General features: G+C 41.5%; 2 protein-coding genes across 3 annotated transcripts; both read right to left on the bottom strand.

Annotated features, from left to right (window-relative positions):
• Nucleotides 1–537: 537 nt before the first annotated feature.
• Nucleotides 538–8,974, bottom strand: LOC124140749 (putative ankyrin repeat protein RF_0381). The gene is made up of 6 exons (XM_046508467.2): nt 8,814–8,974; nt 7,284–7,319; nt 6,408–6,488; nt 4,278–4,319; nt 2,912–4,091; nt 538–2,273 (listed from the first exon to the last, which is right to left on the bottom strand). Exons 5-6 carry the CDS (start codon nt 3,053–3,055, stop codon nt 1,329–1,331), a joined length of 1,089 nt encoding a protein of 362 aa, XP_046364423.2. The 5' UTR covers nt 3,056–4,091; nt 4,278–4,319; nt 6,408–6,488; nt 7,284–7,319; nt 8,814–8,974; the 3' UTR covers nt 538–1,328.
• Nucleotides 8,975–10,858: 1,884 nt separating this feature from the next.
• LOC124140748 lies at nt 10,859–20,449 on the bottom strand. Of its 2 annotated transcripts, XM_046508465.2 has the most exons (7): nt 20,288–20,449; nt 18,655–18,744; nt 18,351–18,391; nt 16,263–16,343; nt 15,456–15,497; nt 13,201–14,366; nt 10,859–11,701 (listed from the first exon to the last, which is right to left on the bottom strand). In XM_046508465.2, exons 3-7 carry the CDS (start codon nt 18,361–18,363, stop codon nt 11,381–11,383), a joined length of 1,623 nt encoding a protein of 540 aa, XP_046364421.2. In that variant the 5' UTR covers nt 18,364–18,391; nt 18,655–18,744; nt 20,288–20,449; the 3' UTR covers nt 10,859–11,380. The 2 variants fall into 2 exon arrangements, with proteins under 2 accessions (XP_046364421.2, XP_046364422.2); XM_046508466.2 differs by lacking the exon at nt 18,655–18,744.
• Nucleotides 20,450–21,277: the final 828 nt, after the last annotated feature.

The following is a 21,277-nucleotide window of genomic DNA, read 5'->3' as shown; positions in this document are numbered from 1 at the left end:
GATCGTAACTCCCATACTTAAACATAGGCTTGCGATGATCGTAATGCTAAGATGATCGTAACTCCCATACTTAAACATAGGCTTACGATGATCGTAGCGCTAAGATCATCGTAACCCCCATACTTAAACATAGGCTTACGATGATCGTAGCGCTAAGATGATCGTAACTCCCATACTTAAACATAGGCTTGCGATGATCGTAGCGCTAAGATGATCGTAACTCCCATACTTAAACATAGGCTTGCGATGATCGTAGCGCTAAGATGATTGTAACTCCCATACTTAAACATAGGCTTACGATGATCGTAGCGCTAAGATCATCGTAACCCCCATACTTAAACATAGGCTTGCGATGATCGTAGCGCTAAGATGATCGTAACTCCCATTTTTAAACATAGGCTTGCGATGATCGTAGCGCTAAGATGATCGTAACTCCCATACTTAAACATAGGCTTGCGATGATCGTAGCGCTAAGATGATCGTAACTCCCATACTTAAACATAGGCTTACGATGATCGTAGCGCTAAGATGATCGTAACTCCCATACTTAAACATAGGCTTGCGATAATCGTAGCGCTAAGATGATCGTAACTCCCATACTTAAACATAGGCTTGCGATGATCGTAGCGCTAAGATCTCTTTGTGGAACGGGGCCCTGGTTTAATAGCCACAACTCCATCTGGAATGCTATTTATGGAGTTTATTAAAACAATAAAGTTATGTATACTTATATTTAGAAGTGATGTTGCAACTATCTTGTAGAAATGCTACTTTGAAGACAACGCTGAGGACGAGCGCCATGTCTACATGACAATCAGCTCTTCGTGTCGGAGTAAATGGATGCTCTGCCAATCTGGACACATATCCTTCAGTTAGTAAACATATATTAATGTTGGACGTGATGATAAGGATGTTACTCCTATTCAACTTTCAATTAAGTCATGAAGCTGACAATGTAGCTTATAAATTGCTGTTCACATACGTACCCAGGACAAAAGAGAATAGAATGTGCTTGACCCTCTTCGATCCACAGACACCGCAGCCGAGCTTTGATAAATATTAACATGTATTTACAAAACGTGATTCTGGCATATTGTACACAAGTACTTAATAGCACGTTTACATGCTAATACAATATTATATTTATCTTACTGTAAAAACTCCATAAGTGCAAAATTCATGAAGTCAATTCGAAATTCTCATAAATAAAGTCAACAATAAAAACTTCATAGACTGCTTCTTTCGTCCTTCACAGACAATAACTGAAGAGGACAATACGAAATCAGTAAGACTGCAGGAGGAGCACGTGATTTCACTCAAAATCCTAACTACCTTGGAAAATTGCCAAGTCTGACATTTTGACTCTGACACAGAAAATAGATTGCTGTGTTTCCATATTTGTTCTTCAGTGTGTAATCAACACTGCGTTCTGTCAGTAGATACAAGGTACTGATGTCTGCTTTGTGGCGCTGACAGATGTAGTGCAGAGGTGTGTTTCCATTATTATCAGCAGCGTTCACACTAGCACCATTTTGGAGCAACAGATGAACTGTTCTGACATCTACACGAGATCTCTGACACAGCAGATGAAAGGCTGTCTGCCCATATTTATCAGTCTTGTTGACATCCGCCCCATTTTGGATCAGCATTGTAATAACTTTGGCCTCTTCTGTCTCTGCTTCCAATTGTCTATTCCCACAAGAACTTCGTGTAATATCTAGTTCCTTTTCATCTATACCATATTTCTGACATAGATGGTCCAACAATGTCTGCCAGTTGTCTGCCTGGAAGACCATGCTATCTCTGTTCGACGCTCTGTACCTCTGCCCACTGCCCATGGTTCTTGCGACGGCTTTTGAGAAGGCTTTGTAAAGTCCTCTCCATCCACCATGTGAAATCCCGTCATCTTCTTCTTCTCTCTGACATAGGTAGTGCAAGGCTGTCTCTCCATTCTCATCAACCCTATTGATGTGTGCTCCATGATCAGTTAGCAGGCGAATTATAATGGCATCTACATCTCGATTCTTACACGCATAATGAAGTACAGTCTCCCCATATGCCATAATCCTGACAATACGATGTGGGTCTTTTTCGAGGATGCTTTGGGCTATACCGGCAAGAAAACTCTTTGTGTCTTGTTTTGGAGAAATATTTACATTTGCCCCACGTTCCAGTAGTATCTTTGCTGCAGTGTAGTTGTGACACCCAACAGCTGCATGGAGCAGTGTTCTCCCTGTACTGTCTCTCTGGTTGATACCAACACAGTTCCATGCCTGCAACAGAATTTAGGTAGGAATAAAATATTACTGTTTCACACATCCCAAATTTGACATATTTCTCGTCAGCTCTCTTCAATGAAGATCGCCATGTGTGCGGATTGTTCAAAAATATCTTATTTTTCTCTCGTCAGTTCGTAATATAATAAAAACGCGTTATTTCAAAACCTTTCAGAGTCGGATAATGAGTCCAAATGTCTGATGTCATGTGTCTCTGTAATATATTTGAACTGAAGCTTGAAAATTGTATTTTTATGTTCCGAAGATACTGTAGTTTTAAAATATAATGAGAAGTGAAAATGTGAATTTCCGCCCATGAGGTCCCTTATATCCTGGCGGGTCACCTACAGGTATGATGTATTCCGAATCTTGACAATGTGACGCTCAGTATTTCTTTTGACTCTAGGTCTCACTTTATAAGCTATCCTTTTCAACTATAAGCATTGCATGCTTTCCAGAATGCATATTTAGGGACAAGGATGAAACGAGTCTTGTTTTACTATTTAGAGTGTGTCTGAGACCCTTCCTTATTTACCCTTAGAACTGGTCAAAGGTATCATTATAGATTTGATAAACAAAGAAAGGTCAAATACAAATAGTTCAAATGGTGAACCTGGTAGGATTTCTTTTCTTACCTTGCCAAAAGGGAACAATGTGTTGCAGACACAGGACTCTATCAACATTTCACAGAACTTCCTTTCCCAGCACAACTTATGTTGTATCACAGTGTAATTCCCGTCACGAATTTCAGTTGCCATCCTCTGCATAAGTGCGTCCATAGCAGAGGATGATCACTGAAGAAGATGTACAAATGATTTTCCGATTCCTTCGGCACCCCCATTGTACATTTTTGCATGATGAGTGAAATAGGAAACTCTTGTGCAGCAAAGACAGGGTCTTTGTTTCCAACTGCTACTGCCACACTCTCATGGATGGAAGGGTGAGAGAATGCTACACCATTTTCACTAGTTTTAAGATAGCTTCCCATTAAACTAGAAGCAGTGCTTTGCATTTCTGTTCTCAATGTTGCATCTGTGACGCTTGAGATATCCAACTGTCCACCTGCCTTCAGAAGTATTTTAAAATGGTCAAAACACTTCTCTTTATCAATCAAAACCTGCGTTGTGTAATTGAGGAACTTGAGAGGTGACGAAAAGAATTTGAAAATATCAACTGCATGTCCACTGGCTCGCAGTTCAACGTACATCTCACAGCAATGAGGAAATCCATGCGGACTCCGACTTTTGAGTTTCTCCTTTGTGCTCTCTGGAATGTCGCTTATATTATGTCTGGCTAGATGAAAGTTTAATATTTCAAGTTTTTCCCTATCTGAGTTCATCCTATCGGGATTGACTATTGCACCATCTCCCAGGATGACATCTCCGTATTTTCCCAGTTGATTTCTTGCAGCTTCTAAAACATTCAGCCTGCTCACAAATATAATGCTTGGAACATTTTTGTGTTCAGTTTCCTTCTTCTGCCGTTCTAAAATTATATGAAACACAGGTAGCCAAGTGCTGAAAGCTCTTTGATCAAAATCGAATGCGCCTAAAATATCATTTATCAAAATAACACTGTTAGGAACGTTCCTGCAGATGAGGAAGAAGTCCTCAGGTGTATCGATCTTAAAAACTTCCTTCCCCTCATCCTGTAGATGTTTCAGCACCATATAAGCAAGAGTTGTCTTCCCATCACCGGCATTTCCCGTCACGGTAACCCATCGGTGGCTTGTTTGAAGCTTCTCAATGATGGTTCCAATGGCAGACACTTTCACCATTCCCCTGTTCCAGATCTCAATGTCTTTCCCTATTTGGTCTGAAATACAAACTGATATTTCAAAACGATATGCAGATACAAATTGGTGGGAAGTGCATAAATATGTGTTTAAGTCTTATTTACTCACAGACAAAATCTTTTATCGGTGCATATTATATAGGAATCGCATATATGTTTATTCATTTATTAAGAAACATATATAGTAAGGTATTGTTTCACCATTACCTTTTAAATGGCGTAGCCTGTCTTCATCCGTGGAATGGTTTACTTAAAAAAAGAAGGCAAAACAGTATTAATGGCATTTTAGAACAAAACAGCTACCAGAATTTCTGTATTGAATGAGTTAAAGTAACGTTTACAGTCTCACGGAAGTTATAATTGGATTCGGGGCGGTCGGGTAGCCTAGTGGTTAAAGCGTTTGCTCGTCACGTCGAAGACCCGGGTTCGAATCCCAACATGGGTACAATGTGTGAAGCCCATTTCTGGTGACCCCCGCCGTGATATTGCTGGAATATTGCTAAAAGCGGCGTAAAACCAAAAACTCACTCACTCACTCACTATAATTGGATTCCATTTGTCAAGCTTTCACTACTGTCCTTATCCTCTACTTGTGCTCGTCTATTACAAAGCGTGTTTCTTTTCATGAACTGTAAGTGATACAATCCCTTAACCCATTATAAGCATTCTACACGTTAAACAGTCATGTCTTATGTTCAAAATACCTTCTCGGATTTGTTTTTTGTTGAGGCCAATCCGCAAAACAACCTCTAAATGATATAATCACAACCAAACAAAACGCTGAACACTGAATGATACTGTTTGACCTTGCAATCACCTGACGTCTTAGGATAACGTACAAGAAATAAATCACTCACCCTGGTATAGTACAGTGAAACTAAAACTGTAAAGAACCGCCAGTTGCTATCAAAATATAACTCATTTGCCACGAAAGTCAGTGTTAACACCGACAAAGTACGGGGAATAATGAACAATGATACTATTGGTTTTATGTACAATTTAGTCTTCCACATAAACATGACATGACGTAACCTTCTTTGCATAGTCTTGCAACTTATTGAAGACAGCCAACGAGGTTGTATTAAGTGTCAAGTATGTTTTGTGGAAATATCATTCATGGATACCATGAAAATCCTGGGTAGAATAGGGTCTTCAGCAACCCATGCTTGCCGTAAAAGGCGACTATGCTTGTCGTAAGAGGCGACTTAGGGGATCGGGTGGTCAGGCTCGCTGACATGGTCGATGCATGTCATCGTGTCCCAATTACGTGGATCGATGCTCATGATGTTAATCACTGTTCTGTCTAGTCCAGACTCGATTATTTTCAGACCGCCGTCATATAGCTTGAATATTGCTGAGTGCGGCGTTAAACAACAAACAAACAAACAAATCATTCATGAATAGAGGTTTAAGATTGGATTATCTGAAATAATAATGTTTTGTCTATTCTACCATTTCACGGAACTTTCATAAGTCATAAAACAGCAGATTGGTTGTAGCAGTGTGATTTCGTTGACACGATGCTGGATTCTGATGATCATGCCTGTTCAGTTATAAGATATGACCTGGCATCACTAAAGTGCACATGAATATACCAAGCATGTCTATGTTAAAGGAATAAAATCCAATAATAGGTAAATAAGGTATTGTCTTTAGTCGACATACTATTTTTTAACTTTTAACGGAAAAGAGCGAAGCAATTTTGGATTGTTTGTGTACATTCTGCCGATGTCTAAATATATATTTTAATGTTGTTGGAAGTAGAAACACGATAAAAGAAAACAAATAGAATGGTTGAGGTTCATATTAGCTAAAGATTAAATATATATTCTACCAAAACACATGTGTGTAGACTGTCTTTGTGTCATCAAATCCAACCCTGCCACAGCGATCATGTTGCTGGTTGTAGAAATGAGGTCGTAATTATTTATAATTTCCTAGCCAATCAAATGTAGTGTATAATTTATCATTGAGCCCATCGCGTTACTCGAGAGTGTTGTTTTCTCGCTGAGTATAGTCACTTCATCCCCATCGCTCTCCCATTAGGGTAAAATGCAAATATCCATTTTGTTGACGAGGTGATAACAGTGAGTAAGTGAGTATGGTTTTACGCCGCTTTTAGCAATATACCAGCAATATCACGGCGGGGGACACCAGAAATGTGCTTCACACATTGTCGGGAATCAAACCCGGGTCTTCGGCGTGACGAGCGAACGCTTTAATCACTAGGCTACCCGACCTCCCCAGGTGATAACATGTTCATTACGTGCATATATGCCCAGACATATAAAGCTACTAAATGATACGAAGCGTGTAGGAGTTCAAGTGAAGACCTACCATTAAGTGTCCCTTGATGGATTCCGATGGCGTACACGTTGTGGGCAGTTCCTTGGTTCCCGGTGACGTTGATTGACATACCTGGATGGACAACATGGTGTGATCAGGCTTACAAGTATGAGACCCGAGAAGATCCGGGGTAGAATAGGTCTTCAGCAACCCCTGCTTGCCGTAAAAGACGACTGTGCTTGTCGTAAGTGTCGACTAACGGGATCGGGCGGTCAGGCTCACTGACTTGGTTGATGCATGTCATGGTATCACAATTTCGTGGATTGATGCTCATGATATAAATCACTCGATTGTCTGGTCTAGATTCGATTATTTACAGACCGCCGTCGTATAGCTGGAATATTGCTTAGTGCGGCGTAAAACAACAAACAAGTACAAGTATGTACATGTCGATTAGTACGTGAAGGATTAGTACAACCATGAGGTTTCAAATTATGCAGGGGCTTGAGTATATTGTGTTACACTCTATTCTTTCAATATGGAGACAGAAAATTTAAAATGAGAACCGAAATAACATGCAAGTGACAATGTCATGTATCAAATGGACCTTATGGTTTTACTGACTTATTACATTTATTACTGTTTTGTATTTTCAGCAGAAGCTTAGAGTATTCAAGTATAATTGAAGTTTAATAAAATGTAAAAATTGTAATCATCAGCTAATCAGCTGTAATCATACAAATCAAAGACCAAATACTGCATTGTTTTGTTTAACACTATTGAGGTAGTTGATCCGACATCTTTAAAGTTCTGTATGATCTCTGAACTGCGCATTCCTCCAGGGTCTGGTCATTGTGTGAAGTCGCCGACTGATCATCACAGGTGGAAAGTCTTATGTTGTGATTCGAGGGTCAACACGTGTCTTACCTTTCTCCGCCATGTTTGCTCCCCAGCCTTGTTTTTCTGAAACAGTGAATGGCAGTTTTGAAATCCTAGCATTCTAACGCCTTTCTCCTTTGTTTTTGTACATACATATATTCGATACATTTAATTATTTGGAGATAACTTAATGTCGAAAAAGGGTCCATGCTACAAGCATGCGTCATATGATGTACATCTGTGGTTTTAAAACATGGTATATTTGTATTATGTTGCTATCTGAAAGCATAAAAATATAGAACATGAAACAGGATTTCTCGTTTTGTTCAAATTCAATGACATTTAAGATAAATTATCCAAATTCACATATATTACAAAAGCCCTCCCTGAGACCCACTGAGTTTACAATTTCCCATCATGACTGATGTTGTGTTGCAAGTCCTCCTATTGAATATACTTACCAGTTCTTTCCTGATGGTCCAAACCATACGAGAGGAGATGATGTGTTACACCTCTCTAATAAATCTTTGAATTATATCGGATAATCCATATCACTTATTGAAACAATATGTTTCAAAATGTTGACTTCTGAAAACCTACCTACCAACCTACCTACCTAAACAAACATGCACGAACACACACACACACACACACACACACACACGATCACACACTGGGTCGACCCAGTCGTCTGAGGCGCGGCGATTCGCTGAGCAGAGTTGCGTCCACCCCAGAAATCTATGATTATACATCCGTCCATCCATCCATCCATGCATACACACAAACACAGAGACCGCACACGCATGCACGCGCACACGTACGCATATACATTTACATATATTCACACATACACACGCACACACACACACACACATACACACGCATACACACACACACACACAAACACACACACATACATACATACATACATACATACATACATACATATGCTGCAAGTGGGCTATATTCACGAACGAACTTTTAGATCTCGTTCTACTTCAGGTAATCATCACAGAAAGTTAACCATATTAAGAATCGCATCAACGTGAAACAATACTGTTTTTAGTTACTGTATGGGTGTCATATATGGTATGGAATAGCAACCCTATAAAAATTGCTATTTAACTGTCTTTTGTAATATTCTTGTTCCATGACTACAATGGTTCAATTGATTGATTAGAATATGAAAGGTATATGTCTAAAAATGTGCTATACACATGGTATTGCCGCATTCTTATCAATTTGAATTGAGAGACGATATATAACACAACAATGATTGTCGACAGACACACCCACTCATATAGACCCTCTTCATTGTGTTCGTCAATATACTCATCCTGCTTGGCGCGATCTGTTTTCAACACAGAGCTGCATCAGAAGCACGGTGATGGAAGAAAAGCATGTAGTAGCACACCCAGAATGTATCAGGGACACAGGTATACATGTGTTTAAATGAATAAATGTGTCAGGTAATCGTCCAATAGCTGCTGTGTCACTACAGCACTGTACATGTAAAGTAGGTCATCAACACAACGCTGGAAAGTTAAACCTTTGTGTTCAACTATCCTGAATACTTACATCTGTCAGAGGCAGGGCAGTTCTCTTACTCCTTTGTTATTCTCACCACGGACACGTTAAACCATCATTGATCACAATATCGGGACTAAAAACCACAAGATCTTGTTGTGACTGTCGGGTATGTCACGTGACCTTTAGGGAGGGTATATAGAGAGGGGTCTGTAGAGAGATTACAATTTTTGTGATCAGCTACTAAGGAAAGTTTGATCTTAATAATTCATGTTATTAGGTACCTTGACCTTGATAAATACGTAATGCAAACCACAGTCGACCCTCTGTTTTCACTATCCTGATGGACTGGCGCCTTGAGTCATACGACAGTTGGAACAGGCTGTGTGACAGAGAGTGTTAACTTAATATACGTGGCATAAAATAGTTAACTGTCGTGTGACTGCTTGGAGTGAGTGAGTGAGTATGGTTTTACGCCGCTTTTAGCAATATTCAAGCAATATCACGGCGGGGGACACCAGAAATGGGCTTCACACATTGTACCAATATCGGGAATCGAATCCGGGTCTTTGGCGTGACGAGCTATACGACCGCCTCGTGACTGCTTGGAGGGATATGAATGTTGACATGCTGTAATAATGCAACTAGTTCATGGTGTTATCACTATTCATCAGGGGTCCATCTGATTCACAATACCAGAATATATTGTGAATAAACACAGATTAAATCGTCTTTATTGTGATATAAAACACATGTTTTATATGAACAGCCACTGAAAGGATAATATGTACATTATGTGAGTTGAGGGCATTAATCATTAACAAAACTGAAGTAACTTTGGGTATCTGAGGATCTGCAATTTACAATATGTCCACAGAGTAATAGTTATTTGTTTTGTAGTCATAAACACTTCTCGTTACTGAAACGTTACATGGTAGATAATGTTCACCAATTGTCACGTCACATCATTATCACAGATAAAATCTCGGTAACGGTCAGTTCTTTCAGACCCGTGAAGATTCCGGGATAGAATAGGTCTTCAGCAACCCATGCTTGCCGTAAAAGGTGACTATGCTAGCTTGTCGTAAAATGCGACTGTTGGGATCGGTTGATCAGTTTCGCTGACTTGGTTGATGCATGTCATCGATCCCAATTGCGTGGATCGATGCTCATGATATTAATCACCGGATTGTCTGGTCCAGACTCGATTATTTAAAGAACGCCGTCATAAAGCTGGAATATTGCAGAGTGCGGCGTTAAACAACAAAGCAACCATTACAATCAGCCCATAAAATGAATTTGCATGGCTCACCATTGTTGTGTCTGATTTTTAATGACTGTTTCTCCAGTTTGTTTGTCATGTTTCTTACAGATATTGTAGCACGGTGACGCGGCCTAGGGTTTGAACCATCCGCCATCAGCCCTCCAGGCAGATGCTCTGTCCATTCCACCAAATGGAGACGGTCGAGCACAGCGCTGATATGTACGTCTTGGTTAAATGTGTTAGGCTAAAGCATACAAATGCATTTCTATGCTATATTATGTTGTTCGAAACTGTGCGTGTAAAGTACTATTTTTGTACCACCAGTTGTATAAACAGACAAGTTAACTTACAGATTGTACAGTCTGGAGAGAGTGAGTGAGTATGGTTTTACGCCGCTTTTAGCAATATTCCAGCAATATCCCTGCGGGGGACACCAGAATTGGGCTTCACACATTGTACCCATGTCGGGAATCGAACCCGGGTCTTCGGCGTGACGCTTTAACCACTTGGCTACCCGACCGGCCCTTGTACAGTCTAGAAACGCACATAACTGATAACACTGATTGATGGCATATTGTCATGTGACACTACTAATTAGTCCAATACGACGTTATGTCTCTGACACAAATAGTGTAAGGCTGTACGCCCGCGTCTATTCTCCAATGTGTTATCAACCACCCTGTATTTAGTCAGTAGAAACAACGTAGCGATATCCACGTTACGCCTCTGACAGATGAAGTGCAACGGTGTGTTTCCATCATTATCAGCAACATCCACATGAAAACCATGTACTAGCATCAGATGAACTGTTCTGACATCAACATGAGATCTATCAAGGCTATCTGCCCATGCTTATTCCTCTGATAAACTTTTACCCCCCTTGTGATCAGCATTGTGATAGCCTTGGTCTCTTCGGTCTCTGCCCCCTGGTATCCAGCCTCATAAGCACGTTTTAGTTCCTCTTCATCGATTCCATATTTCTGACACAGATGGTCCACTAACGTGTCCTCGTTGTCAGCCTTGAAGACAGTATCCCTTTGGTTCGTTCTGACCAGAGATAGCGATTCATATAAAAGGGCGCGTATCCAACCAGCTATTTCAATCCCGTCATCTCGATCTTCTTTTCGACATAGATAGTGCAAAGCTGTCTCACCATTCTCATCAACCTTTCTGACATTTGCTCCATAATTAACCAACAGACGAACAAGATTCACATCAATGTATTGACTCTGACACGCATAATGAAGAGCAGTCTTTCCAAATGAAACCCTGGAATCTTCATGCTGGTTATACTCCCCAGAATAGGTCAGGACTTTACGGCTAAAACCTAACCAAAAAGTTCCATCAGCCTTGTTCACCTTAGCAATGCAACTATATCAATAGCTCGTGCACTTCCTAACCACTCGATGGCGCTGTGAAGGAGTGTGACACCGTCATCAGTTGCGAGGTCAACATCAGCGCCATGTTGTAAAAACAGCTCAAGGGTATGTGTTTGCCGAGTTAGGATAATTTCGTGCAGTATTGTCAGTTGAGTATCGGGTGTGACAGGACTATAAGGATTTGCCCCTCTCCTCAGGAGCATCTCAATAGCAGTGACGTTACTGCACTTCACAGCTGCATGCAACAGCGTTTGTCCACTACTGTCCCTCTGGTTGATACCAACACGCTTCCCGACCTGAAAGATAATATTCGTATGCATGAAAAATGACCCAAAAAGGGCACAGAAGTGAACGTAATTCTCATATATTGTGTCAACCCTTATGATAGTCACTTGGTTTTACCCCATATTTCACATTTAGAATGAAGTTTTTTTAAGTTTGACCAGATAAATAAATAAGCTTTCGGTCTTTGGGGTATTTTACCCATGCATTTTAAAATCATTGGGTATCAGTAATTCTATCTGGGTATTCAAATTTCTGTTACCCACTAGTTTTTACACATGTGGGTATTTAAGTTAAATATTTAAAAACACTTAGTCTCGTCCCTGCAAACTGTTGTCGAGTGGGTTCGAGAGCTTTATAGGACTCAAAAATCCCGCGATACTTCCACAAGAAAGTGTGATGGCAAATGATCATGATGTAACTGTCATCGTGGAGTTTGGAGTTTGACGGAATGCCCGTATATAATTTCAAAATAAGTTTGATTTGCTAATCGAACACGCAGGGTTACTTCACAATATTTTGATGATACGCACTAGTTTTATTTTTGAGCGTATCTGTAATGTTCGATGCGTATTTGATACACTTGAATTTTATTTCACTGCGTATTTCTGCATTTCTAAATGACCTATCAGCCTGACCCATGGAGATCTGGGGTCTTCAGTAACCCATGCTTGGTGTAAAAAACGACTATGCAAAAAGGTGGTGGAAATTATATGAATAGATTACTGAATATCAGCTAGAATAGGTCTTCAGCAACCCATGCTTGTCGTAAGAGGTTACTAACGGGATCGGGTGGTCAGGCTCGCTGACTTGGCACTTGATGCATGTCAACGTATCCCAATTGCATCGATGCTCATGATGCTAATCACTGGATTGTCTGGTCCAGACTCGATTATTAACCGACCGCCGTCATATAGCTGGAATATAGCTGAGTGCGGCGTAAAACAACAAACAAACAAACAATATTAGCCTTCCCATCCTAGCTTAACTTTAAGTTAAGTAAATGTTACATTGTTGGCAGGATTGGTTGGTTGGTTGGTTTGTTGTTTAACGCCGCACACAGTAATATTCCAGCTACAAGTCAACCGGTCTGTAAATAATCGAGTCTGGACCAGACAATCCAGTGGTTGATATCATGAGCATCGAACCACGCAATTTGGATCGATGACATGCATCAACCATGTCATCGAGCCTGACCACCCGATCGCGTTAGTCGCCTTTTACGACAAGCATAGTCGCCTTTTAGGGCAAGCATGGGTTGCTGAAGACCTATTCTACCCCGGATCTTCACGGAGTGAGACAAGCATGGGTTGCTGAAGACCTATTCTACCCCGGATCTTCACGGGGGAGACAAGCATGGGTTGCTGAAGACCTATCCTACCCTGGATCTTCACGGGGGAGACAAGCATGGGTTGCTGAAGACCTATTCTACCCCGGAATCCTCACGGGTCTGTTGGCAGGAAATGGATGTGCATACAAGGAAATCAAGCGAACAGACATGATGTGAAATTACATTACTAAAGAACGGGGTTGATCTGCGGACGCTGAACTCTATTAGTTTTTCACAGATCTTCTTTTCCCAGAACAACTCGTGTTGTATCACGGTGTAGTTTCCGTGACGTATTTCTGTTGCCAACCTCTGCACAAGTGCATTCATAGCTGAGGATGATACCTTGAAGACGATGTTCAAATTATTTCCCGATTTCCGAGGCAACTGCATCTTACATTTTTGCATGATGAGTGAAATAGGAAACTCTTGTGCAGCAAAGAGAGGGTCTTTGTTTCCAACTGCTACTGCCACACTCTCATAGATGGAAGGGTGAGAGAAGGCAACACCAATTCCTTTAGTTTTAAGATAGCTTCCCAATAAACTAGAAGCAGTGCTTTGCATCTCTGTCCTCAGTGTTGCATCTCTAAGTCTTGAGATATCCAATTGTCCACCTGCTTTCAGAAGTATTTTAAAATGGTCATAATACTTCTCTTTATCCACCAAAACCTGTGTTGTGTAATTGAGGAACTTGAGAGGTGACGAAAAGAACTTGAGAATATCAACTGCATGTTCACTGGCTCGCAGTTCAACGTACATCTCACAGCAATGAGGAAATCCATGCGGACTCCTACTGCAGAGTTTCTCCTTTGTGCTCTCTGGAATGTCGCTTATATTATGTCTGGCTAGATGAAAGTTTAATATCTCAACTTTCTCCCCATCTGAGTTCAGCTTACCCGGATTAACTATTTCATCCTCTCCATATTTTCCCAGTTGATTTCTTGCAGCTTCTAATACATTTAGCCTGCTCACAAATATAACACTTGGAACAGCTTCGTTGACAGTGTCCTTCGCCTGTCGTTCTAAAATTGTTTGGATCAGGGGCAGCCAAGTGCTGAGAGCTCTTTGATCGAAATCGAAAGCACCAAACACATCATTCATCAAGACGACACTGTCAGGAGTCCTCCTGCAGATGAGGAAGAAGTCCTCAGGAGTATCAACCTTGAACACTTCCTTCCCCTCATCCTGTAGATGCTTCAGCACCATATAAGCAAGAGTTGTCTTCCCATCTCCAGCATTTCCTGTCACAGTCACCCATCGATGGCCTTTTTGAAACTTCTCTATGGTTGTTTCAATGGCAGACACTCTAACCATTCCTCTAGTCCAGATAGCAATGTCTTTCCTAGTTTGGTCTGAAATACAAACTGACTATAGGGACATTTGAACAGATATAAAGATACAGGTGTGTTGGAGTTACATTATGTGAGCATTTAAGACTTATTTACTGGAAACAATATCAACCTATGTTTGACAGAAAACAACGTATAAACTTGATCATTTTTATCATATGTGACCAACCATGAGTGAGTGAGTTGGGTTTAACGCCGCTTTTAACATTATTCCAGTTACTAGTATATCACGGCGTGTCAGCTTAATGTGGGAGGAAAGCCCGAAGTGATGCAGGTCTCAGACGTTTACCACTTCAGTGAAACCCACGAGCACGGGTATGGTGCTGACAAACCTAGAAACATACGACTGGGCCACCCTTGCTCCCGACCAACCAGTTAAGGGGCCATGTGAGTGAAAAATCACATTTTGACTTTTCATTATATTTTTAGAATACAGTATATTCAAACATTTGGACTCATTTTCCGACTTATAACTGTTTATGTAATAATTGCTTTCAGACAAAATGTCTGATGAATTGAAAGTGGACACGTATGCTGAAAGGTTGTGAAAAAATGTTTTTGATATTACATTACGAACTAACGAGAGAAAAAAAGAGAGATATTTTTGTTCAGTCCGCACACATGGCGATCTTCACTGAAGTAAGTTGACATCAAACGTCTTATAACGTTTCAGTACATTTGTACACTAGCCCCCATAAGACAGGTCACATATAATGAATATAATTGTATCTAAGCTGACCATAAACAAGTTACTACGTACACATTTCAATGAATTACAACAGTATGTTTTCAGTAACGATTTCGACCCGTGAAGATTCCGGGGTAGAATAGGTCTTCAGCAACCCATGCTTGCCGTAAAAGGCGACTATGTTGTCGTAAAAGGCGACTTACGGGATCGGGTGGTCAGGCTCGCTGACTTGGTTTATAAATGTCGTCGATCCCAATTGCGTGGATCGATACTCATGATGTCAATCACTGGATTGTCTGATCCAGCCTCGATTATTTACAGACCGCCGTTATATAGCTGGAATATTGCTGAGTGCGGCGTTAAACAACAAACAAACAAAGAAACAGTGACGATTCCAATCTTACCTCTTAAATCACAAAGTCTCTCTTCATCCCTGGAATGATTGACTAGAAGAAAGAAAACAAACATTAGTTTGCCATAGTGTCCGCTGTTCCCATAGTTGATACAATGATCTAAAGGGAAAGTAGGGTTTAACCTTGTGTTGAAGATTGTTTCACTGTTATAGCGATGTGTGTGGCTACTAATACCAGCGATGTGTGTGGCTACTATTACCAGCGTCATGTCGGCTTTATTGTGCCAGTGAGATACCATGCCTTAGTTTAGCAAGGTTACCACACGTGAACAGATCATATTGACTCCGAGCCGGCCATTCCTTGTTTATCCCCTTGATGCCAAGCGCCAGGGTAACAACAAGTACAATCCTATCACGTTGTGAATGATGTCTCCACGAGATCGACCCTTTCTCCATTCCGGGCAGATCATCTATCCTGTTAAACCAACCCAGTGGTGTGGGTTGGTTGGTTGGTTTGTTGTTTAACGCCGCACTCAGCAATATTCCAGCTATATGACGGCGGTCTGTAAATAGTCGAGTCTGGACCAGACAATCCAGTGATTGACATCATGAGCATCGATCCACGCAAGTGGGGTACGATAACATGCATCAACTTAGTCAGTGAGCCTGACCACCCAAACCCCTTAGTCGCCTCTTACGACAAGCAAAGTCGCCTTTTACGGCAAGCATGGGTTGCTGAAGACCTTTTCTACCCAGGATCGTCACGGGTCGCATGCTTAAAGCGCAAAACCATTATTTTATGGATCAATGGATCGGTGTGCTCTCGAAAAGTGTGCTGGAATGTGCAGTGTGGGCTTACCGTTGAGGGGCCCTTGGTGGATTCCGATGGCGTACACGCTGTGGGCAGTTCCTTGGTTCCCGGTGACGTTGATTGACATACCTGGATGGACAACATGGTGTGCTCAAGACGTGTGTGCATGTTATTTGGTGTAGGTTGAATATGAACCATTCGCACAGCAGGGGCTTACGTGTCTTTTAGATTGGTTGTTGGTTGGTTTGTTGTTTAACGCCGCACTCAGTAATATTCCAGCTATATGACGGCGGTCTGTAAATAATCGAGTCTGGATCAGACATTCCAGTGATTGACATCATGAACATCGATCCACGCAATTAGGATACGATGACATGCATCAACCAAGTCAGCGAGCCTGACCACCCGATCCCGTTAGTCGCCTTTTACGACAAGCATAGTCGCCTTTTACGGCAGGCATGGGTTGCTGAAGACCTATTCTACCCCGGATCTTCATGGGTGTCCTTATGAAGTAAAACAAGGAATACTGTGTTGCTCTTCTTTGATTCAAAGAGAAAACTGCATTTAGAAATGACAGTATAACATATAAGCTATGAATATGTGTGGGTTTAAATGGGTGTTGTTTTATTAGGTTTTAATTTGTCGAATCAGTTTAGAACTTCTTAAATATTCATGCATTTATTATTCCAATTTATATTGTGTTGGATCAAACACATAAATCCTAAAATGACAAACATCCTGTATATAATTTATGTTATGAATATTTGCTGGGCCAAATGGACCCATCCCTCATCGACTTGATTTGAATGTTACAACTAATAATAAATATTCTTTCATGTTCTAATTACTGCAGTGTTTTCCTTTCAATGCGACCCGTGAAGATCCGGGGTAGAATAGGTCTTCAGCAACCCATGCTTGCCGTAAAAGGCAAATAACGGGATCGGGTGGTCAGGCTCGCTGACTTGGTTGATACATGTCATCGATCCCAGTTGCGCGGATCGATGCCCATGATATTAATCACTGGATTGTCTGGTCGAGACTCGATTATTTACAGACCGCTGTCATATAGCTGGAATATTGCTGAGTGCGGCGTAAAACAACCAACCAACTTTCAAAGGCGTGATGAAAAGTTAACACAACAGTAATTGTACAGGTAGTGGGTTTGTAATCAAATAGTTCTAAACGTAGGTAATATTTAAATAAGTTCACAATCTCACAAGTTTCTAGTGAGTGAGTGAGTGAGTGAGTTGGTTTAACGCCGCTTTTAACAGTATTCCAGTTATATCACGGCGTGTAAGTTTAATGTGGGAGGAAAGCCCGAAGTGATGCAGGTCTAAGACGTTTACCACTTCGGTGAAACCCACGAGCACGGGTATGGTGCTGACAAACCTAGAAACATAATTGGGGCGAACCGGGATTCGAACCCACAATCATAGGTTTCTGGTGTGCCCAAGGGACGCAATTCTGCACAGCGAATCGCGGCGCCTTAGACGACTGGGCCAGCCGTGCCCCTTACAAGTTTCTAAATCCTGGAATGTGTCCCTATTACACAAATATGTGAGACACTATTGACTTGATTCCACAAACATCTTTAAGGTTCTGTGTGATCTAAGAGCTGAGTATTTCTGATACTACATGTATGTGAGGTCGCTGACTGACCACGTCAGGTTGACCGTCTCCATGTGGTCATGCCAGGGTCCATTGGTGACCAACTCGTGTTATTCCTGGCCAAGCCAAATATCGACTCAAGGCCCTCTCGTGACCATTTTTGCGACTTGGTTCCGTCTAAACGCAAACGGGCATGGTTAAAAGAATTGTCAACTCGTTGCGTATATTTTCATCGTGTCATACTAGTATATTTTCCAGATGCTGTTTAAAACACATCGGGACTTGCGGTATTTATACATTTTGACTGAACACATTTGACTGTATCTAGGGTATATTTTCAGATGCAAGACATATATAAAATCAAAAATTATTCCTGAGGGATTCTTTGACGTGAAGTCAGTCATACGCGCATTCTGATTGGTTTGTCTTATTTTCGCACATAACATTCATCGATAGGGGGACGAGTCTTCTTGCAGGTGACGGAAAGGGGTGGTGGTGCCGAATGGCTAGGGTCAACGCGTATCTCACCTTCCTCCGCCATATCTAGTGTCCAGTTACGCTTGCTTGTTCTGAAACAGGTTGAAGTGCCACAATTACATTGATTCCATATACAACCCAGTGTTTTTGAGGTTTCCAAAATAAACGAAGGTACCGTAATGTCAGTGTCTTTGCTACAAGTACAATGTGACATGTATAGCTAAAATATAACATGGGGTATTCAACTCATGTTGTAATGGTCAAGCGATAAGGTAAAGAAAAGAAATATTATTTATAGTTTTATACGGATATGATGACTTAAATTATTCGTATTCCGTTATTCAATATATATTACCTTTACGTTGCTGAAAGGTGAGCCATTATATCATGAATTGGAGAGCTGTACATTCGGAGCCTGACGAAATTCATTTTATGTTCATATACCCTGTATATAACAAAATAAGAATGGTTAGTTGGTTTGTTGTTTAACGCCGCACTCAGCAATATTCCAGCTATATGACGGCGGTCTGTAAAAAATCGAGTCTGAAGACCAATTCTACCCCGGAATCTTCACGGGTCCAAAATAAGAATGAAATATCTACTCGCCTGGTCATTTTCATGTGCATCTACTGATAACTTTGAATGTCTGCTGTCCAGCCAAAAGTACAGCGTTCAACTACAAGTATCTTTATACATTCATCATGCTTTTGTGTACGTCAGTTTCTGTTGTCTTGATACTCTATATACAACAATATCTGTGAATATAACTGTATGTCTGCGTAACTCATTTGTATATGGGCCAATAAACATACAATAAACCAATTAATTGAATATAATTGAACTGACTTACAAAGAAATCGTAACATTGACAGCTTGTATTTCACTATGTCCATTATTGAAGGAAAGACACAGCCAGGTAGACCCTCTTCTTGCCATATTAAAAGCTGTTTTCAATGATAGGTAAACTAAAAATCCTCCATTCCCCCGTTAGCGACTGCGTCTGTGCGGGAGGTCGGGGTGAGGGGGGGGGGGGGGGGGGGGGGGGGGGGGGTCGATGCCCGGCCGCGTCATAAAGCACTATAAAATCGACCGCCTCCGTGGTCTAGTGGTAGAGCGTCCGCTCGGAGAGCGGAAGGTCCGGGGTTCGAACACCGGCCGCGTCATACCAAAAGACGTTAAAAGATGATACTTGTTGTTACCCTGTCTGGCGCTCGGCATTAAGGGGCTAAAACAAGGACTGGTCGGCTCGGAGTCAGTATACTGTGTCTGAGTGGGGTATTCATGTTAAACTGCGGCATGGTATCTCAGTGGGCTAGCACTATAAATCGGCATCAGTCCGGACTAGTACAAACAGCCACACCCACGTACATGCACGTCGCGCTATAGAAGTGCAATAATCTTGGACGCGACGTTAAGCCCAATTTCACCTCACCTCACTATAAAATCCCCATTTCTCCGGACTAGTACAAGTGCTCCCCCCCCCCCCCCCCCCCCCCACACACACACACACACACACACATACACACACCTAACACACACACACCTACACACACACGTACACGTCGCTATGTAAGAGCAATAACGCTATGCTAAACCACCTTTCACCTAACTTCCCCTATACGTATCTTACGTTCAAGTAACAAGAACAACACGGATAATATATCACGCAATATCGATTGTTGACGGATACACACACCCGTATAGACCCTCCACCTGGTATGTGACGATACGCATGGCGCGAGGTATATGTTACAAACTACCTGAATGTGACATACATTGATGGGAGGGTAACGTGTGGCAGCATACTGATCATATTCGCATAAACGCCCATTTGAAAGACAATGCGTGTGAATGTGTTGATCCTCTTGATCATATAAATTTCACAAAGAAGCAAGCCATCTTTTTACACCTGCTCTTCCGCCACAACCGACAATGTAGGACAACGTCACAATGACACGATTTTGTGTTTGAATATTTGAAATACTTACATCTGTTAGACGTGGGACATTTCTCTTACACGATTGTCACTCTGCCATTTGAAATGATAAATGAACAATTGGCACAATTCCAAGAAGGCAAAACTATACAGTATGATGTCATTGTCATTGCACTGCCGCGTTTTTGTCACGTGACTTGATCGATGGTTTGTTTGAGGAGGGTGTATAGAGGGGGTGTTTTACGTCGCGTTCAAGATTATTGCACATTTATAACGACGTGCATGAATGTGTGTGTGTTTGTGTCTGTGCGCGAGTGAGTGAGTGAGTACGGTCTTACGTCGCTTTTAGAACATTCCTGCAATATCACGACAGGGGACACCAGAAATGAACTTCACACATTGTACCCATGTGGGGAATCGAACCCGGATCTGCGGCGTGACGAGCAAACGCTTTAACCATAAGGCTACCCCTGTGTGTGTGTGTGTGTGTGTGTGGTGTGTGTGGTGTGTGTGGTGTGTGTGGTCTGTGCGTGTGTGGGAACCCACGTTTGCTGTAAAAAGCGACTCTGCTTGTCGTGAGATTCGACTAACGGGATCGGGTGGTCAGGTTCGCTGACTTGGTTGATGCATGTCATCGTGTCCCAATTGTGTGGATCGATGCTCATGATGTCAATCACTGGATTGTCTGGTCCAGACTTGATTATTTACAGACCACCGTCATATAGCTGTAATATTGCTGAGTGCGGCGTAGAACAACAAACAAACATTAAATTGTTCGGAAACAAGCACAATCGAGGAACGAGTTAAATGCTACCTCAGCTCGAGTAGTTGCGAGACCTATATCGATCTGCCTCAATACACATGCATGGATATTACTCGACTGCATGATGTCTGTACACGTTCTGTGTCAACTTACTACCATGTTGAAATTATAGCGAAAATGTTTTCAAATATTCTATAAAGTGTGTAATGTGCTAGGTAATAAATGGGAGCGGTCGGGTAGCGTAGTGGTTAAAGCGTTCGCTCGTCACGCCGAAGACCC

This window comes from Haliotis rufescens, unplaced genomic scaffold, assembly GCF_023055435.1.
Source record: "Haliotis rufescens isolate VD_foot unplaced genomic scaffold, xgHalRufe1.0.p SCAF_60, whole genome shotgun sequence".
Taxonomy (NCBI): domain Eukaryota; kingdom Metazoa; phylum Mollusca; class Gastropoda; order Lepetellida; family Haliotidae; genus Haliotis; species Haliotis rufescens.
This window is presented reverse-complemented; position numbering and strand designations above follow the sequence as displayed.